Source organism: Carettochelys insculpta, chromosome 8, assembly GCF_033958435.1.
Source record: "Carettochelys insculpta isolate YL-2023 chromosome 8, ASM3395843v1, whole genome shotgun sequence".
Lineage (NCBI taxonomy): Eukaryota > Metazoa > Chordata > Testudines > Carettochelyidae > Carettochelys > Carettochelys insculpta.
In genome coordinates this window covers 73,581,069-73,599,965 of record NC_134144.1, presented here as the reverse complement: position 1 = coordinate 73,599,965, position 18,897 = coordinate 73,581,069, and the positions used below count along the sequence as shown (strand labels likewise).

Sequence of the window (18,897 nt, the reverse complement as noted above, 5' to 3'; positions counted from 1 at the left end):
TGTGACTATATGAGCTCTTGACTCGCCTCTGCTTATGTTGGGGCCTGCACTTGTACCATGAGTTGCTCGTAACTTTATTTTAATGTACTTTAGTGGCCAGAAGTGCCAGTGAAAGCCACAGAGTGCTGGCTGCCCCATAGCACGTGTAGGCTCTTCTAACCCCTGTCGCTTGAGATGGGCCTTTGTTTCAGTTGTTAGCTGCTTTGGACAAGAGCATGTGGACTGGGCAGCCCCAGGCTTCGTCAGAGGTTGATAAGGGTCCGTGCTGTTCCAGTACTTACCCTCCCTCCCTCCCACAGGCCTTTCTCCCATGGCACTTTCACGAATGCACAGTTCTGCCAGTACATGGAAATGTTCACCAACACAGGGGCTTTCTGGCTAAAATGTTTGCGTTCTCCACTGGAGAGCAGAGTGAAAATCCAAATGGAAGTCACAAGGGCTGTTTTGTTTTCACATAAAACAGGCCCTGTGTCGCTAGAGCAGTGGCTCTCAACCTTTCAGGAGTCCGATTTGGCTTGGGTTCTTCCAATCTTTTACAAAATCAGCCACGAAATACCAGAGTGCCACAGCACGAGTTCTGAAGAGTTGCTGAGACGTGCATTTTGCCAGTACAACGTTGCAGTTAGCACTCTTGGCTTGTGCTTTCTATGTTGCCCCATAAGTGTGATACAGTGGGGCGTGTGAGGGTTTGATTCCCCTGGTTAGGGTGCATGTGGTTCCTGATGCCCTATAGTAATACCAGGTTGGTGCCTCAGTTTCCCTAAGCACAGCATTAGTGCACAGTGGTGAGTGGGGTTTCAGTGTTATGACTTCTCACACAGAGCAAGAGCCCCCCTTGTACTCTAAGCCACCAGGTGACCCCTTTCTTCCCCAGGACAGCATTGGAGGAGGGGCTGGGCTGGTTTGAATTGGAACTGGGCTCGGGGGAGGGGCAGTCTGGTCTGGCTGGAGAGGGAGGAAGGGGACCAGGGCCTGGCTCGGGGACCCCTCTGGTCCCCTCTCCCCAAGCTGGATGGTACTGATGGGTTCTGGTCCCCTGTGCTGACCAGTCTGTTCCACATTGTGTCCCTGTCGCCTGACCCCCCCCCATCTGTTCTTCCTGCTGCGTGAGTTGCATCTGACGGTGGATGGTGGGGCAGGTCATGGTGACCGCCCCTCACACTTGACGCTAGCCAAATAGTTGAGTTGATTTACCCTGAAAGCCCTCTGCACACCTCCGGTTGAGAGCCCCAGCCCTAGAAGGTATCAGTTGGAGCTAAGGTGAAGACTGACCTACCTGTCACCTATTTCTCCTTCCAGAGCCTGTTCTGCCTTACACAGGAGTGGATTTTCTGTTTGTACAGCACCTAGCACAACGGTGCCCCACCTCCCACCGCTGCTTGAGGCATGTGAACATCCTTAGTCTGCAGGTGGGAAAGCGGAAGCAGAGGGAACATGAGTGCCCCCAGGCTGTGCGGCAGGTCTATGACAGTGGGATTGACTCCCACCTCTGTTCATGCACCTCCGGAGATTGGGCTGTTTCTGTCCAGTCCTGGCTGGAACTTGGAGAACTGGCAAAATAAGCCCCAGGTGGCAAGAAATGAGTTCACCCCTTGGTACTGCCCCACGATGTGGCGTAAGGCAAGAGCCCAGCACACAAATTACAGCTGTCAACCCCACCCTGCCGGTCCAGAAAGTCCCGGGAGGGGGGAGGGAATCAGCATGTTCCCTGCCCCAGAAGTCTCAAGCGGGAGGAAGGGTTTGGGCTGCCTCCTGGCACTGATGCGGAAGGAGGGGCCAGCACACAGCCCTAGGATTAGCTTTAATTTTACTGTAATACTAGAGCGAAGGCGTCTCGGGCTGGCCGGGGCTCCGCCTTAGAAGAGGCCCTTTTGCTTCTTGAGCGCCTGTTGCTTCCACAGTGGCAGGGCAGCGAAGGAGCTCTGCGACATGCCGAAGACGGCCTTGAAATCGGCGCTGGACAGGTACTCCTGGGGGAGGCAAGGGGCTGCAATGAGGAGAGGGCACAACAGCAGCCCTGCAAACGGGTGTCCTGCTGAGCGCCAGCCTCCTGGCTTGGCCAGGTAGCAGGGGCCGCAGCTGAAGCCCTAGCTGGGCCTTTGGGACAGCCAGGGCCTGGGGGGATGCTGCTCGAGGTGGCCATTGCCGCGCCTCGACGTCAGGGGCTTGGGTAACTGCATGCTGCAAAATCAAATACGTTGAACCCCTTGGTCTAAAGTGCGACTGGCCCCAAATACTGACCCGTATCTCAGCAGCCTCTCTCCTCCATAGGGGTTAGGAGCAGGAGTATGATGCCCTGGGGCCCTGGAAAAATCGCCCCCCCCCCCCAACTTGTGCAGGGCATAGTGAACTCCTTGCTCGCCGATGTACCTCCGCTGAACGTGGTGCTGCGGGTGAGAGCTGGGCTTAGCGGGCTGGCTATGGACCGACTGCTTCCCTGGGGGCCCAGGGAACTTCTAGTCTCCCTGGGGAGGGATCAGACCTGGAAGCCCCCACCTGCCCTCCAGGCCTGACTCCTTTTGCACAGGGCCGTGCGCTGATCTGGATACTGCCTGCTCTGGCCTGGTGGCAGCTACCCCCTTACAAATGGGAGCAGGGGGCAGGGGGTTTGATGCTGTCTGCTGGGCATAGGGAACACAGTTCATGCAGCCCTATGCTGTCCCCACGCTCACTTACCACCCCAGCCCTTGCATCTTACCTCCTTCCTGCTAGGGTCCACTCCTTCCGGCAGCTCGTCCAGGGACTTGTTCACCAGGTCCTCCAGAGGGAGGGTCTGGAAGGTCACCGCATTCAAGGTGCTCTTGGCAGTGAAAACTTCCTGGCTGGCAATTTCCTGGGGTGCGGGAGAGTCACACAGAGCCGTTGCTGGCATGCTCGGCGAAGCCCCCACCCTGGTGCATCTCGGTCCTCCCAGGGACGGTTTCAGCCTCGTCTGACCTGCACGTCTCGGGGCTGGGAACCACCACCGGCAGCGGTGGGAAGGGTGCTGCCTGGGTGGACTGCACGTGGCATGGGGCAGGGTGTGCCCTAGCTGTGATGCAGTTCCAGCTGCCATCCAGCCATAAGCCAGGCTATGGTCCCTGATGGGCCGGGTCCCAGCTGGCAGAGGAGGGGGCACACCTGGGTGCTTTCCCACCCTCTCGCTAGCCAGGAGCAGGAGGGTGCTAGCCTCCCGGCAGCCCAGCCCAGCCCTCCTGTCTTCCCCTGCCTGCCCACTCGCTTGCACTCTCCTGCCTCCCTGGGTACTCACGGTGGAGAGCTGGCTGAATTTGCTGTCGTCTCCCAGCTCAGCTTTCAGCTCTTCATAGGATTTCCTGTCCTGCGGGGGAGAGGCGAGATCTCAGTGCAGGCGAGGCGGGAGAGCGGAGCTGGCTGGGATCGGAGCGGCACCTCTGGACATGCACTGGGACAGAACCACTCGGTGCCTCTGAATGTCTCTCCTGCGAGGTCCTCATCCCCTGCCTCCATCTCCGCTCAGCCGGGGGCCCTCCCCAGCACTTGTGCGGGTCTCTCGTGGGAGGGGGTAGCCGGGACGCTGGCCAGGGTTCAGGGAGTGAGCACGGCAGCCCAGCCACAGGGGGCAAAGCCCACCCCAGGCCCAGGCTGGGAAGGGACACGAGCCACAGATGCAGGCGTCTCAAAGTGGTACGTGCTGCCTGGGGCGGGAGGCTGGGGACTGTGCTGCCCGGGTTCATTAAGCAGCAGGCCCCAGGGCTGAGCTAATTTGGGCCCTTGGCACTGGGAGGTGGAGCCTCACTCGCTGGGGAGGCCAAGAACAGGGAGGCCACAGCCTGAACTCCCAGCCCAAGAGCTCCCTGGGCAGAGGCTGGCTGGTGGGATGTCTCCCCCCGGCTGTGCTATGAGTCCGGCAGGGCCAGGTGTTTGTCTCTGGCCACTTGGGCTGTGGCGTCACTCCAAAGGAAGGTGGAGGATTGAAGCCCTGCCCGTGTCCCCGGCTCCTGAAAGTGACAGACAAAACCCACACCTCGCCCTTGGCCACTCACTAGCCACTTCAGGGGGTCCCAGGCCAGGAACCAGCCTGTGAATGTGGGTGGCTCGTAGCCTTGCTTCACCACGATGATGGGCGTGTCAGGGTCGCGCCCGCTGGGGTGAGTTTTCAGGTACTCCTGCGCCATCACGGCCGCCTCCTCCTTCTCCCGCTCGTTGGCGTGCTCCCCGATCCAGAAGAACACCTGTGGGAGAAGCAGCCCGCTCCGTACCAGGCCAGCGGTTGCCCCCCATGGCCCAGCCCTTGCCTGCCACTCACGGGGGGGAGCCCCAGCCAGCCCATCCCCAGGCCAGCCAGGCTCATGGGGCCTGGTGCTTGGGCTCTTCCAGAAGGTGTTCAGGCCTGGAGCTGAAGCAGGGACCCCACCTGCTGGCATCCCCCTCCCCACCTGGTCCCAGGTGTCCAGCAGGAAGACGTCGTCGTCCTCCAGGTCGTCCTGGCTAAAATCGGTGATCTCCGTGGCAACGAAGGTGCCCGTCTGATTGGAGCATTCGAAGAGGCGGGGTGTAATCGACAAGGTCTCGTCCTGTAGGCTGAGGAGCGGGCGAGGGGGAGGTCGGGTCCTGGAGAAGCCAGCCTGGCCCCAGCCGGCTTCAGCCCAGGAAACAGGAGCCTGCCTGCGTGATCTTGGGAACAGCAGGGGCTGCCCAGAGGAGGGGGGCTGGGGACCCCCACAACAGTGGCCAAGGGGATTGCTCAGCCTGGGCTGTGACCGCCTGGGCTCTGGCTTGCGGCTTCCCTGCCTTGAGCTTTGATCTTGGGGGCGGGGGGGCAGCAACCTCGCATTGCCCCTGTGACCTGTCCCGACGTGACCGCACTGCCGTGTCATGCCAGGCTCCTGTGCCTCCGGCCAGCACACAGCAGAGCCGGGCTCGTGCAGAGACCGGCTGGGGGAGCTGCACACAGGTGGCAGCTCGGCAGAACCCGAACCCAAACCCAGCAGGTAGCGGGAGGGCCAGCCAGCAGCCAAGCCCCCCGCACCCCTCCGGCTGGGCACAGCCTCCAGCGCGCCTGGCCAGGGGTGCCCCAGTGAGGCCAAGAATCCTGCTGCCTGCTCCTGGGGGATAGAGCACCATACGGGGACTCAGCAGAGCTGGGTGTTTCGCCTGTCCTGTGCCTCAGTTTCCCCCCGTGTGGCATGGGGTGATGCTGCTGCCCTCCTTGGGGAAGCGCGCTGGGATCTGCTGCTGGGGAGGGCGAGATGCAGGCTGGGGCCCCTCTCCGAGCAGCCCTGGCCAGGACAGGGCTCTCCCCTGCCTGGAGCGCCAGGCACGCGTGGATTCCCCGAAGCAGCCAGGCACCAGGCCTACCTGTGGCTGTTCTCTCGCGCCATGTTCCAGGCCCGGGAACCGCTGCCCTTACCGCTTGCTGTTGGCGTACGGGGATTTCCCTCCCAGGGCCAGCCAGAAGTTGGCCGGTTCCTGGCCCTCGGCGATCACCAGCTTCTCCGTTTTGGCGATGAGGTCGGCCACGCTCTTGGCCATCTCCCGCTCATCCCCACTGCAGCCCTGCAGGGAACCGGCGTGTGGTGGGTCAGGGCTGTGGCAGGGCCCAGGGGGCAGGGCTGGGAACCCGCCACGGGCTTAGCCTCCCCGCTGCTCAGAGGAAGCAAGCTGGGCCCAGGGGGTGCGCCCCGTCCAGCTGGCACAGCCAGGTGTCTATAACAGAGGAGGTCCAGGCCCCAGGCACCTCGCTGCAGGCTCCAGATCTGCGACTCCTGGCTGGGGGCGGGCACAGCCAGGCCCGCAGCTCCCGGGTGCCGTACCCACCTTCCCATACCAGAGGTAGCAGCAGGATTGGGTCTTCAGCATGAAGACGTCGTTGGAGTTGAGGGAGGAGGCGCGTGGCAGCACCTCGAAGGCCTTGGTGTTGTACTGGTTGGTGCCGTGCACATGGAAGAGGCGGGTGGCCGGCACCGGCTCCGTGCTGCCCGCCCGCGAGGTGCCGCCCTGGGGAACAGCCGGAGGGGCGGGAGAGAAGACGTCAGACCGGCTCCAGCCTCACCCCTGGCTGGGCTGGGAGCAGGAAGGACGGAGCCCAGGCTGGGAGCCCCTTCGCACGCAGCTAGATCCTGGCTGGCTCCAGCAGCTGGGGGGACCCCTGCTCCATCCCTAGGGCTCTGCTTCTCCAGCTCACCCGAGCCTCTTGGCTGGGCAGATCCCCTGAAATCACTTCCCAGGCTACCCGCCAGCTGGCGCCCAAAGTCTGGCTTGTGTCTTCACTCCATGCCTCAGTTTCCCCAGCAGCAGCTAGGGGCTAGCACAACCCATGTGCCCACTGGGTCGGCCAGCAGCTTCGTTATTGCCAGCAGGCAGGTGCCACGGCCCCTCTGCAGGACTGGCCTCTCTACCCAGGCAAGCCCTCCCTGGGATGCCAGGAGACCAACTGGGCAAACAGCTCAGCCTCTGGCTTCCCCCTCCGAGCTCTTTCGTGCACTGCTGGCTGGCTGGAAGCTGGTCTGGGAGTCAGCCACACCATCCACTGGGCCAGCAGCAAAGGGACCAGCCCAGCCCCGCTCAGGCCAGGACGCTGTATCTCTACACTGGGCCAGCAGCAAAGGGACCAGCCCAGCCCCACTGCCCCCCAGGCTCAGGCCAGGACACTGTCTCTACACTGTACCAGCAGGCCCTGGGCTGGCACGGGTGGGGCAGCACACAGGAGTGATGGCCACAACGCCCCCCTGGCCCCTCGGCACACTCACCGCATACACCACCATCTTCCCCTTGAAGATGGCCATGAGGTGGGCTGGCTCCTTGCCCATGGGCACCCGCACCTGGACAGGCTCGTTGTTGTACTGCTGGTCCAGGGCCACAGCCTGGAAGGCTGAGGCCGTGATCTCATCCTGGCTGGCGTGGCGGCCCTGGGGGGGTGCGGTGAGTGAGGGGGAGGGGCTCAGAGCAGAGGCACGGGGAGGGCACACAACCCCTAGAATCTGGGCACAGTGGGAAGCAGACTGTGCGATGCCCCAGCCCCAGTGCCCACACCCAGCCAGCACTCAGTGAATCACACAGCCAGGACAGTCTGGGAGCCAGCCCCACAGGGACCCAGGCTGGGCCCCTGAACATGCCTCAGTTTCCCCACATTGGCAATAACAGGGACAGTCAGGCCCTGCCCAGCAGCAAGCTTGTGGTCAAATTAACTGGCACAGTTCGCATTTGAGCGGCACGGGGAAGATGCCCCTGAGTGCCTATTGGCTGGCAGTTACTGACTGCCGTGGGGGGCACAAAACATCGTGGGAAGGAGATTCCCCCCCCTTGTGGTGTGACCTCACTCCCTTGCCACTCCCATCGCTGGCATGCTGCATGGGGACGGGAGAGCAGCTGGCCCGGGGTGCGTGGCCACTGCTCGGGGGTGCCACACAGCGGGGGGTGACCGGCGGGGAGCAGCTGGCCTGGGGTGTGGCAGCTCTGGTCCCCCCGTTACAAAGACAGGAACAAGGAGCCGTTACGGGGTCCTGCGTGGTGCGCCAGGTCGGGGAAGGGCACCCAGAGAGGAGCCCCCAGGCTGGATCTGGCCCTTCCCACCGGCAGATCCCAGCGCACTTCCCAAATGAGAGCAGCAGCCTCACTCCCCGCCAAATACAGGGGAAACTGGGGCACGGGGCAGTGAGGCAGGTCACCCGGGGTCACCCCATGGTTGAGCCAAGCCGGAAGCCCAGCTCTGCCGTGACTGCAATGGGGCAAAGCCCAAAGCAACCAGAGGCATTTACATCCAAAGCGGGAGCAACCTGCGGAACTCCCTGCCGCCGGATGCAGCTGCAGCCAGGAATGGCGGGTGAGTCGCAGAGGGCTCGGCCACGTCACGGTAACAGGCACACGCTGAGGTGGCTGGGTCAGGGACGACGGGGCTTCTGGTGGGATATGGACACCCACCGGCGGGGTGCGACCCATTGCTCCCCTCACAGCTGGGATGGGACTTGGCGGTGGGTGGGAGGGGAGAGCACCCAAGACCGGCTGGCCCTGGCCCCTGCTGGAGGGGCGGAGCCCAGCGGGGAAGGGGCCGGCCCAGGGGGCTGACGCACCTGCCAGATGTAGATGATGTAATGCATCTTGCTGCCCACCAGGTACTTGTAGAGGATGAGGTAACAATCCCCCGCGTAGAAATGGCCCAGCCAGCGCTTCTCCACCGGCACCAGCTCCAAGTTCTCCACGCGCCAGACCTGCCGGGAGCCAGACTCCGCTGCAGCACTGGGGCTGGGCAGGGGGCAGCCGGGGGCTCGGAGGGCATCTGGAGGAGCGCCAGCCTGGGCAGGGGGCCCTGCTTGGCGCCAGCCAGGGGCTGAGCAGCCGAGCCGGGGGCCGTGAAGCTTCTGCACCAGTGCCGAGCCTCCCACCGCCCCCAGCAGCAGCCGCGTCCCCAGCCCCATCGGCTCTCACCCTGGGTGGGGGCCCCCCAGAGTCCAGGCCCCCCACCCGCCCCCCAGGTGGCCCAGGGCCCTGCTCCTACCTCAGCCTCCCCGGAGCCGTCGTCCACCATCTTCTGCTGCGCGGCCACCTGGGGCTTGGCATGCAGGGAGCTGGCGTCGAACTTCACCTGCTCCACTTTGGCTGGGGGAGAGCGGGGCGTGAGCGGGGGCGGCGCCTGCCCGGCTGCTGGGCGTGGGGGCCATGGCCCTGGCAGCCCCCCCGCAGCTAAGTCCCCCACCCACTGCCCCAGGCTGCCGCCCCTCCCGCCCTGCCCCCAGCCCTGCGGCCCTGCCCCCAGGCACCCACCCCTGCAGCCCTGCCCCCAGGCACCCACCCCTCCAGCCCTGCCCCCAGCCCTGCAGCCCTGCCCCCAGCCCTGCGGCCCTGCCCCACGGCACCCAGCCCTCCAGCCCTGCCCCCAGCCCTCCAGCCCTGCCCCCAGGCACCCACCCCTCCAGCCCTGCCCCATGGCACCCAGCCCTGCAGCCCTGCCCCCAGGCACCCACCCCTGCAGCCCTGCCCCCAGCCCTGCGGCCCTGCCCCACGGCACCCAGCCCTCCAGCCCTGCCCCCAGGCACCCACCCCTGCAGCCCTGCCCCCAGCCCTGCGGCCCTGCCCCACGGCCCCCAGCCCTCCAGCCCTGCCCCCAGCCCTGCGGCCCTGCCCCACGGCACCCAGCCCTCCAGCCCTGCCCCCAGCCCTCCAGCCCTGCCCCCAGCCCTGCGGCCCTGCCCCACGGCCCCCAGCCCTCCAGCCCTGCCCCCAGCCCTGCGGCCCTGCCCCACGGCCCCCAGCCCTCCAGCCCTGCCCCCAGCCCTCCAGCCCTGCCCCCAGGCACCCACCCCTGCAGCCCTGCCCCCAGCCCTGCGGCCCTGCCCCACGGCACCCAGCCCTGCAGCCCTGCCCCCAGCCCTCCAGCCCTGCCCCCAGCCCTGCCCCCAGGCACCCACCCCTGCAGCCCTGCCCCCAGCCCTGCGGCCCTGCCCCACGGCACCCAGCCCTCCAGCCCTGCCCCCAGCCCTCCAGCCCTGCCCCCAGCCCTGCGGCCCTGCCCCACGGCACCCAGCCCTCCAGCCCTGCCCCCAGCCCTCCAGCCCTGCCCCCAGCCCTGCGGCCCTGCCCCCAGGCACCGACCCCTGCAGCCCTGCCCCCAGCCCTGCGGCCCTGCCCCCAGCCCTCCAGCCCTGCCCCCAGCCCTCCAGCCCTCCAGCCCTGCCCCCAGCCCTGCGGCCCTGCCCCACGGCACCCAGCCCTCCAGCCCTGCCCCCAGGCACCCACCCCTGCAGCCCTGCCCCCAGCCCTGCGGCCCTGCCCCACGGCACCCAGCCCTGCAGCCCTGCCCCCAGCCCTCCAGCCCTGCCCCCAGGCACCCAGCCCTCCAGCCCTGCCCCCAGCCCTCCAGCCCTGCCCCCAGGCACCCACCCCTGCAGCCCTGCCCCCAGCCCTGCGGCCCTGCCCCACGGCACCCAGCCCTCCAGCCCTGCCCCCAGCCCTCCGGCCCTGCCCCCAGCCCTCCAGCCCTGCCCCCAGCCCTGCGGCCCTGCCCCACGGCACCCAGCCCTCCAGCCCTGCCCCCAGCCCTGCGGCCCTGCCCCCAGGCACCCACCCCTGCAGCCCTGCCCCCAGCCCTGCGGCCCTGCCCCCAGCCCTCCAGCCCTGCCCCCAGCCCTCCAGCCCTGCCCCCAGCCCTGCGGCCCTGCCCCCAGCCCTGCGGCCCTGCCCCACGGCACCCAGCCCTCCAGCCCTGCCCCCAGCCCTCCAGCCCTGCCCCCAGCCCTGCGGCCCTGCCCCACGGCACCCAGCCCTCCAGCCCTGCCCCCAGCCCTCCAGCCCTGCCCCCAGCCCTGCGGCCCTGCCCCACGGCACCCAGCCCTCCAGCCCTGCCCCCAGGCACCCACCCCTGCAGCCCTGCCCCCAGCCCTGCGGCCCTGCCCCACGGCACCCAGCCCTCCAGCCCTGCCCCCAGCCCTCCAGCCCTGCCCCCAGCCCTGCGGCCCTGCCCCACGGCACCCACCCCTCCAGCCCTGCCCCCAGCCCTGCGGCCCTGCCCCACGGCACCCAGCCCTCCAGCCCTGCCCCACGGCACCCAGCCCTCCAGCCCTGCCCCCAGGCACCCACCCCTCCAGCCCTGCCCCCAGCCCTGCGGCCCTGCCCCACGGCACCCAGCCCTCCAGCCCTGCCCCCAGCCCTCCCGCCCTGGCCCCAGCCCTCCAGCCCTGCCCCCAGGCACCCACCCCTGCAGCCCTGCCCCCAGCCCTGCGGCCCTGCCCCACGGCACCCAGCCCTCCAGCCCTGCCCCCAGGCACCCACCCCTGCAGCCCTGCCCCCAGCCCTGCGGCCCTGCCCCATGGCACCCAGCCCTCCAGCCCTGCCCCCAGGCACCCACCCCTCCAGCCCTGCCCCCAGCCCTGCGGCCCTGCCCCACGGCACCCAGCCCTCCAGCCCTGCCCCCAGGCACCCACCCCTCCAGCCCTGCCCCCAGCCCTGCAGCCCTGCCCCATGGGACCCAGCCCTCCAGCCCTGCCCCACGGCACCCACCCCCCAGCCCTGCCCCCTAGGCCCTGCCCCACGGCACCCAGCCCTGCGGCCCTTACCCACTTTGCCCAGGCTGTGGGTCTTGCCCAGGCCGCTGCTCTGGCTGGGGACGGTCCATTTCTGGAAGAGCTGCTTGAACATGGCCGACTCGGCACCGTCGTTCTCGGTCTGTACGCGGGTGCTGGGAGGGTAGTTCTTGGCTTTGATGAACCCCTGCAAGAGGAAGGGCCGGTGGGTGGAGGGGAGCCCCAGCTGCAGCCCTTCAGCCAGCCAGCGATGCCAACACCCAGCCGAGCGTGCGCCAGAGAGCTGTGCCCTCACCCCATGGGGCAGCACAGAACAGCCCCAGGGGTCTGCTCCAGCAGCATGGCACATGCAAAGTTCTCTGTGTGTGTGTGTGTGTGTGTGTGTGTGTGTGTGTGTGTGTGTGTGTGTGTGTGTAGGGGGGGTTGCTCTGTGTGCAGGGATTTCTGTGTGTGTGTGTGTGCGTGTGTGTGTGTAGGGGGATTGCGCTGTGTGTGCACGCGTGCAGGGATTTCTGCGTGCGCGCGCGTGTGCAGGGATTTCTGCGTGTGTGTGCGCGTGCGCGTGCAGGGATTTCTGTGTGTGTGTGTGCGCGCGTGTGCACACATGCAGGGATTTCTGCGTGTGTGCGCGCGTGCAGGGATTTCTAGATGTGTGCGCACGCGCAGGGATTTCTGCGTGTGTGTGTGCGCGTGCATGTGTGTAGGGGGATTGCTCTGTGTGTGCACGCGTGCAGGGATTTCTGCGTGTGTGTGTGCAGGGATTTCTGCGTGCATGCGCGCGTGTGCAGCGATTTCTGCGTGTGTGCGTGCGCGTGCAGGGATTTCTGCGTGTGTGTGTGTGTGCGCGTGCGTGCGTGCGTGCGAGGCCGGGCTCTGCCGCACGGCAGGCTCAGGGCCGCAGCTGGTGCAGCGGGCTGTTCTGCGTGGTGCCCTGGGCCTGTCGCTCAGCAGCGGCCCCACATACAGCCCAGTGGCTGCACCAGCAGAGCCCAGAGAGCCGGGGCCGAGGGGCAGCTCTGGGCCCCTCCTGCTGATACAGCTCCAGGAGAATCGCCCATAGGGGGAGCCCCACCCTCCTGGGGCTTTCCCGGCCGGTCCAGCTCTGGACAGCAGCTGAGCAGACCCCTGGGGGGGCATTTCCAGCCGGCTGACAGGCAGCAGCGGGCGCCAGGCGGCCTGGGGCGTGGGACCGGGGCATGAGGAGGTCGGGTATCTCCCACCCCAGCCCAGCCCCGCCCCTCCCCAGGCCCCTACTCACCAGGGCTCGGCTCATGGCCTGCTGCTTCTCCTGCTTGCTGGAGCGCCGGCCCTTCCAGACGTAGATGGTCCAGCCGCCCTGGTCGAGAATGTAGCAGTCCTGGGGGAGTCGGGGAGAGGGTCAGACGACAGCCCCACTGCACCACCCACGATGGGCCCGAGTGCCGGGTACCACCCTGCTGGGCTTGGAGGGGCAAGGCCCCAACCGGGGGTCCCCTCTGCTGGCTCCTGGGCGCGGGAGGTCACTGATGGAAATGTTGAGTGGGAGAAGGGCTGGAGATGCCCTTCCTGGCCCCCCAGACCCTACCCCGCTCCTGAGCAGGGCCCACCCGGCTCTGATGCTGGTGTGGTGGGCGAGAGTGCTGCTGAAACTGGCCAGCTGGGCCGGGAGCAGGGATCACAGCGGTGGGATGTGGGGATAAGGACATGCGCCAGGTCCTGCTCTTGCATCTTTTGTGGCTTGACCTCGTCCAGGACTCTGTCTGTGTGCCCAGCCCCAGGAGGTCAGGGACTCAGCGTTGCCCCACGGGGGTGATGTACCTCATGCTGCAGCAGATCTTGGGTCAAAGGGCGGGTGGCAACCTCTTGAATCACCAGGTTCCCCTCTGCGTCCGAGACACTGCGAGAAAGCAGACACGAACCCCGCTCAGCCCCAGCCCAGTGCACGGAACAGGCGGTACCGGCACTCTAGAAGCTGCCTTCTGCCATGCACCTGGACTGGGGACGCTAAACGGCAGCGAGCCGTGCGTGATAGACTCGTTTAACACGGCCCAAAGGTCACAACCAGACAGAACAGGCAAAGCCCAAAGGTGTTTGGGTCTCACTACAACACCACAGAGACAAACCCTCGCCAGGCCCCAGGGCAACGAGATTTTGTGCTGCAAACAGGCTCCACAAAGACCCGGGGAATGTGCGGGGATCTCCTCTTGCTGATGCTGTGGGGAAGCAAGCTGAGCGGGTCTCTGAGCTGCTGCACTTTCCTGGAGGTGGTCCAAAGATGGCAGCATGAGGGGCCTGGCGCTGTCGGCCTGGGCACGACGTGCCGTCCGACAGAGCAGTTTGCACCAGAGAAGGCAGGGCCAGGGGAGGTTTTATGGGTGCGCTGCACACACTGGCTGAACACTGAGACTGAAACACGGAAACATCCGGGACAGGCGGGTTACCGAGCTCATGCCTAAAACTGAGGGCTGTCGAGTGACAAAAACGAATGGCGCCTAATTGCGCTGCTCAACAATTATCAGAGTAGGTTGGCCCCTATTGCCTAAAACAGGTTGAAACTCCCTCCGCCGGCCGCCTCTCATCCGGCAACCTCCCTCTGCCGGCCGCCCCTCATCCGGCAACCTCCCTCCGCCAGCCGCCTCTCATCCGGCAACCTCCCTCCGCCGGCCGCCTCTCAGCCGGCAACCTCCCTCCGCCGGCCACCCCTCATCCGGCAACCTCCCTCCGCCGGCCGCCTCTCATCCGGCAACCTCCCTCCGCCGGCCGCCTCTCAGCCGGCAACCTCCCTCCGCCGGCCGCCTCTCAGCCGGCAACCTCCCTTCGCCGGCCGCCCCTCATCCGGCAACCTCCCTCCGCCGGCCGCCTCTCATCCGGCAACCTCCCTCCGCCGGCCGCCTCTCAGCCGGCAACCTCCCTCCGCCGGCCGCCTCTCAGCCGGCAACCTCCCTTCGCCGGCCGCCCCTCATCCGGCAACCTCCCTCCGCCGGCCGCCTCTCATCCGGCAACCTCCCTCCGCCGGCCGCCTCTCATCCGGCAACCTCCCTCCGCCGGCCCTCTCTCAGCCGGCAACCTCCCTCCGCCGGCCGCCTCTCAGCCAGCAACCTCCCTCCACCGGCCTCCCCTCATCCGGCAACCTCCCTCCGCCAGCCGCCTCTCATCCGGCAACCTCCCTCCGCCGGCCTCCCCTCATCCGGCAACCTCCCTCCGCCGGCCGTCTCTCAGCCGGCAACCTCCCTCCGCCGGCCGCCTCTCAGCTGGCAACCTCCCTCCGCCGGCCTCCCCTCATCTGGCAACCTCCCTCCTCCGGCCGCCTCTCAGCCGGCAACCTCCCTTCGCCGGAGCCGGCTGGGGCACAGAGCCCTTCCAGCAGCCCCAGCTGCCAACTAATGTGTGTTGAGGCGTGCAAGTAACATGCTAATATTTTTACCACGTTAATTCTCCCCTGCACCAATCGCAGGGGCTAATGCAAGGTAATCGACAGCCCCACTAAAAACCTTTCAGAGCCGCTCCAGCTGGAAAGAAACCCAACCCTCGCCACAGCCCTCCAGAGCTCAATGCTGGCCGGGCCATGGCCTGCCAGGCTGACTTAGGAACAGCCGGCCCGTGGCACAGCAGGAGGGATTCTGCTCCAGGGCTGCTCTTGCCGTCTCTGCAGGAGCAGCCTTTCGTGGTGCGAACACCCGGAGGCGCTACAGAGCCCGGGAAAGGCAACCAGGAGACTGGTGATGAGGAACGGCCTTGCAATTAACTGGTGGAACTCGCTGCTGCAGGATGCTGCTGCCCAGTGAGTGCTGGGGGAGGTGGATTGAGGGCTCTGAAGCCCTTTTTAATCTCAGCTAAGAAGCAGTGTGGGATTGCTGGGGGTGGGGGAGGCCATGCCAGCCCCATTTGTGCAGGAGTCTCTGCTCCCCACAGGCTGACAACTCCCTCCGCCCCATGCGCTGCAGGAGACTCACTGGTAGAGCTTGAGAGAGGATTTCAGCTTCTGGTCCACCACGGTGTCGGGGATAGCGGCCCGGAGCTGCTTCCGTTCCCCCAGCACATGGGTGAGAATCTTCATCAGCCCAGGGGAGGCGGCCTCGTCATCACCATCCACCACGCCCACCTGGGCGCGCCCGCCCCGCTCCCGGTCCCGGATGTCCTTGGCCAGGTTCATGCCCTGCAGCAAAACAGGCCGTGGGTGACAGCAACCCAGCCTGGGCCACAGCTCCAGGGCAGCTGATTGACGGAACAGGCCAGGGGGCTGCAGGTCGGGAGGGAGAGGCACTGCTACAGGGGAGACCCCCCCACTCCTGGGGCAGGACTGAGGTAGGGTGACCAGCCCATTTGGGCTCCCCCACCACGCGAAGGGCACACGGGGGCAGCTTCTCACTCTCCCATCCCAAAGTCTCCCCCTCGCTCTGGTGAGGAGGGACAAACGCTGCAAGGACGGGAGGATCCGGACCAGTGGGGCGGGGGGCGCATGGGTCCCAGGATAGCATCGGGGCCCAGCCAACACCAGGCAGCAGCGGCAGAGTGGGACCCACCTCCCCACCCCCGGATCTCACTCCAGAACCAGCCAGGGGGCTGTGCAGTGGGCCCCCCACCCAGAGGCTGCCCAGATCCCCATGGGGAGAGGCGCTCTAGCCCCCTGCACGGCCACGTTACCTTCAGCCTCTCGGCACGGTTGCTATCTGGTCCGTTCCACTGTATGATAAGCTTGCCCAGGTCCAGCAGGAAAACGTCCCCCTGGTTGAAGCTGTTCCAGCTCATTTCCACCTGCGGGAGGAGGGCAGCCCGCGTGGGTAAAGCACAGGGCTGGTGGCAGAACTCCTGGGTTCTCTAGCTCATGGGTTCTCCCTGGAATGGGAATTAAAGGGGAATCCCCACCAGCTGGCAGCAGTACAGGGCTTATGACACGCACTGCAAGGGGAACTTCCGACTCAGCCTCACTGAAGGCAGCATTTGACACGCCCTCTCCCATGCTTGGTAGCTCCTGATCAGGCTCCCTCAGATACAACCCTATAAGCCTCAGCTCTCCTATTCCCCTGAATGCCATTAGCCTAACTGCGATATGGCCAGAGTGCCCCCAGTTGCAATAAAAAGTCACCTGCCTCTGGGGAAGGGCGCAGGGCGTGGCAGCCCTCCAACAGCTGCACAGCAATGCTGTGCCGGGACTCCCCCAAATGCAGCCACCTCTGGGGGGGAGCGCGGTGGCTAACAAGACACAGTGGCTCTGTGTGGCGCTTTAGGATGGGAAGGGAAGGGAGGACCTTGCTGCTGGGCTAAGGGCTCTCGGTACAGGCTACAGGGCCGCCACGCTCGGGCTGGGGGCTTTTCCCAGCCGCCCCGTCACCCACCTCTCCAGCCACCACGTTCTTCTTGCCCTTGACGTGCAGCAGCCGCTGCACATTGTACGTGTTGGTCTCCACGTGCTTCATCCCCGAGGCGACACCACCCTTCTTATAGCTGGGGGGAGCAAAGCCGCGTCAGAGTGGGGCACCCCAGGGCCCTGCCGCCAGCCCCCCACCCTGCCCCAGGCCTTGCAGACAGAGGGGTTACGCTGCCGCTCCCTTCCGGGGGCAGCCTCCCCAGGCTTGCTTTCCCGCTCGGCTGAGGTTCAGGGACCTGCCCCTGTAAAGAGAGTGTCGGGGTGCTGGCACGCCACCTCCCCCCCACTCTAGCCACTAGACCATGCTGCCTCTCAGGAGTTCAGCCACTGCCTGAGCTCCTGGCCCAGCAAACCTCCACCCCAGGGGAAACTGAGTCCCTCAACCTCTGCCAGCAGAGACCTGGTGTTCTCCAGCCCAGCCGCTCCCCAGAGGCCTCTACTTGCCGGGCGAGGGCGGCCTCTGCCCTGGCCTGGGTGCAGGGGCCCATGCCTGCACCCACCAGCCCTGCCTTGTGGGGAGCGCCTGCCTAGCCGATGGCTCCTTTGAGCCTGGGCGGACTGGGGCGCCTGCCTGGGCCGAGGCAGCCAGCTCTGGAGCCGAAGAGCTCCCGGCCTGGGGCTTCGGTGCCGGAGGGGCTGCAGCAGAGCGGCTCCCCCTGCGTCGCTGGGTGCGCTCTCCTGCTGGGTGGGGGACGAGGTGGCCCCAGCCCTTGGCTGCTGCATGGGGCAGGTCTGGCTGGGGGGGCTCGCAGAGGCCCTCGCCCCGGGCACTGGGGCTGTGGCTCCCCCTGCGTACGTACATGAGCCCCTGTTTGAAGTGGCCCTTGAAGGCGTCGCTCTCGTTGCCCTGAACCTGGCGGTACTGTACGGCCGCGCCGCCCAGGTGCTCGTCCATCTGCGTGGTGTAGATGGCGGCCGCACCCTGCTCGTCCTGCGACGACTCCCGCCCCAGCCAGTAGTGGATGTCGTAGGTGAAGCTGTTCCCCGTCTTGTGTGTCTGCGGCCAAATGACCCTGTGCAGTGGCTGGCTCGGCCGAGCGGCTCCACGGCCCTGCTAGGGCCAGCAGCCTGCCCCGGCGCGGGGCCCTGTTGCCAGCTCAGCGGGCAAAGCTGCGCGGTTGGGGGCCCGGGGCCTTGGCGAGGCCCTGGCAGCCGGGTGCAGCCCCTGGCTGCAGTGCTCGTGCCTCGATGCTGCCCCCGAGCCCCTGCCTGAACACCCCCTCGCCCTGGGACGGCGCGGGCACATGCTGGAGGAGCGTTAGCAGGCTGGTGCGTGCCTCAGTTTCCCCTGTCCAGTGCTGTGCCCGGCGGGTGGCAGGCGCCCGTTTGCACGCCGGGCTGGGTCCAGCTCAGGTGGGAGGAACAAGACAGAGCAGCTCTCCTTGCGGCAGACGACCGGGAGCGCCTTGCCCGAGGGTGCTGCGAACGCCAGGACTTGCACAAGGGTCGGAAAGAATTCCTGGAGGGGGCGGTGGCCAGCCCAGGCCGTTCGGCAGGGTGGGCCGCAGGGTCGGCAGCTGGGGCTGGGGACAGGCCTCGAGGGGCCGGTTCCGGTCGGGCCCTCTGGGGCACCGGCACTGGTCACTCTCAGCAGACAGGCCACTGGGCTGGCGGCCTCTTGCTCTGACCCAGCCGGGCCATTCTGGGGTTGTTGCGGTCCGGCCTTCACTTGCTGTCACACGCCCATGGCCCGCTGCTCCTCCTGCCCCGCACAGGCTGCCCCTGGCCCCAGCTGGCCGTGGGGCTGAGCCCTCCTGCCCCCAGCCCCGCGCTGAGCCCTACCGCGAGCAGCACGTAGCAGTCGCCTTCGTAGAAGTTCCCATAGCTTTTGGGGGGCACCGGCACCATCTCCATTTTCTGGCAAGGGAAAGGAACGCAGTGAGGAGCCGGGGGAGCGCTGGCCTCCCAGGCTTGCAGGGCAGCCTGGCAGGTCCCGGAGCCTGTCCCTGCCAGACGCTGGAAACCCGGGGGACTGGGGGACCCGCTGGCTGGGTGCAGGAGCGGACCCCAGGGAGACCCGTCTGGGGTCCTGGCCCACGTCCCTTCCCAGCTGCCCTGCAGGCCGGCTGAACCCTGCCCCCCCCAAGTCTCTGCCCAGCCGACCCCCGAATCGGAGCCTGGGGGGGTCAGAATCGCCACGGGCAGCATCCGAGCCCAGCCGGCCCCGGTCCCGTACCCACCTCGATTCGCCAGACCTGCAGGCCCGGCGTGGTCTTGTTCAGCGTCTTGGTGACTTTGTTGGTGGGGTCCGGCATGGTGGGTGGCTCGGCGGAGGCCTGGCGGGGAGAGGCAGTGGCAGCAATGACCTCGTTAGTGCTCATTAGGAAGGGGGAGACACTCAGCAGAGCCCCTGGCTGGAGCCTGGTGGGGTGGGGGTGCCAGGTGCCCCCCTCCTTCCAAGGCACCGGGGCTCATCCCCCCGGCTGATTCTGGTGCTGTGCCCTGCCCCCGGGGTGCCCACCCACAGGGCTGGCTCCCTGTGCCGGGGCCCGCTCTGCCTCTCAGTGCCAGCCAGCAGGTGCCCTATGCCCAGCCTCTGGAGCACGGCTACTCTTGTGCCCCCACATGGCACAA

The 18,897-nt window shown here is 66.8% G+C and overlaps 1 protein-coding gene across 1 annotated transcript; it reads right to left on the bottom strand.

Moving 5' to 3' along the window:
- Window positions 1–1,796: 1,796 nt before the first annotated feature.
- VIL1 (villin 1) lies at window positions 1,797–18,578 on the bottom strand. Its single transcript, XM_075000688.1, has 19 exons — window positions 18,504–18,578; window positions 18,106–18,180; window positions 17,124–17,320; window positions 16,292–16,400; window positions 15,600–15,710; window positions 14,909–15,111; window positions 12,774–12,852; window positions 12,235–12,333; window positions 11,010–11,163; window positions 8,456–8,556; window positions 8,031–8,168; window positions 6,711–6,869; window positions 5,779–5,958; window positions 5,372–5,517; window positions 4,398–4,542; window positions 4,005–4,193; window positions 3,251–3,319; window positions 2,699–2,833; window positions 1,797–1,970 (listed from the first exon to the last, which is right to left on the bottom strand). The coding sequence occupies exons 1-19, from the start codon at window positions 18,576–18,578 to the stop codon at window positions 1,857–1,859; spliced, it is 2,478 nt and encodes an 825-aa protein (XP_074856789.1). The 3' UTR covers window positions 1,797–1,856.
- Between the last annotated feature and the right edge of the window lie 319 nt (window positions 18,579–18,897).

Excerpts from the sequence above, each read along its gene's own strand:
- VIL1 (XM_075000688.1), bottom strand. The coding sequence starts at position 18,578 with ATGCCGGACCCCACCAACAAAGTCACCAAGACGCTGAACAAGACCACG. Across the intron at positions 16,401-17,123 it reads CACTTCAAACAGGGGCTCAT|CTATAAGAAGGGTGGTGTCG; the intron begins GTACGTACGCAG and ends TGCTCCCCCCAG. Across the intron at positions 4,543-5,371 it reads CCGTACGCCAACAGCAAGCG|CCTACAGGACGAGACCTTGT; the intron begins GTAAGGGCAGCG and ends CCCGCTCCTCAG.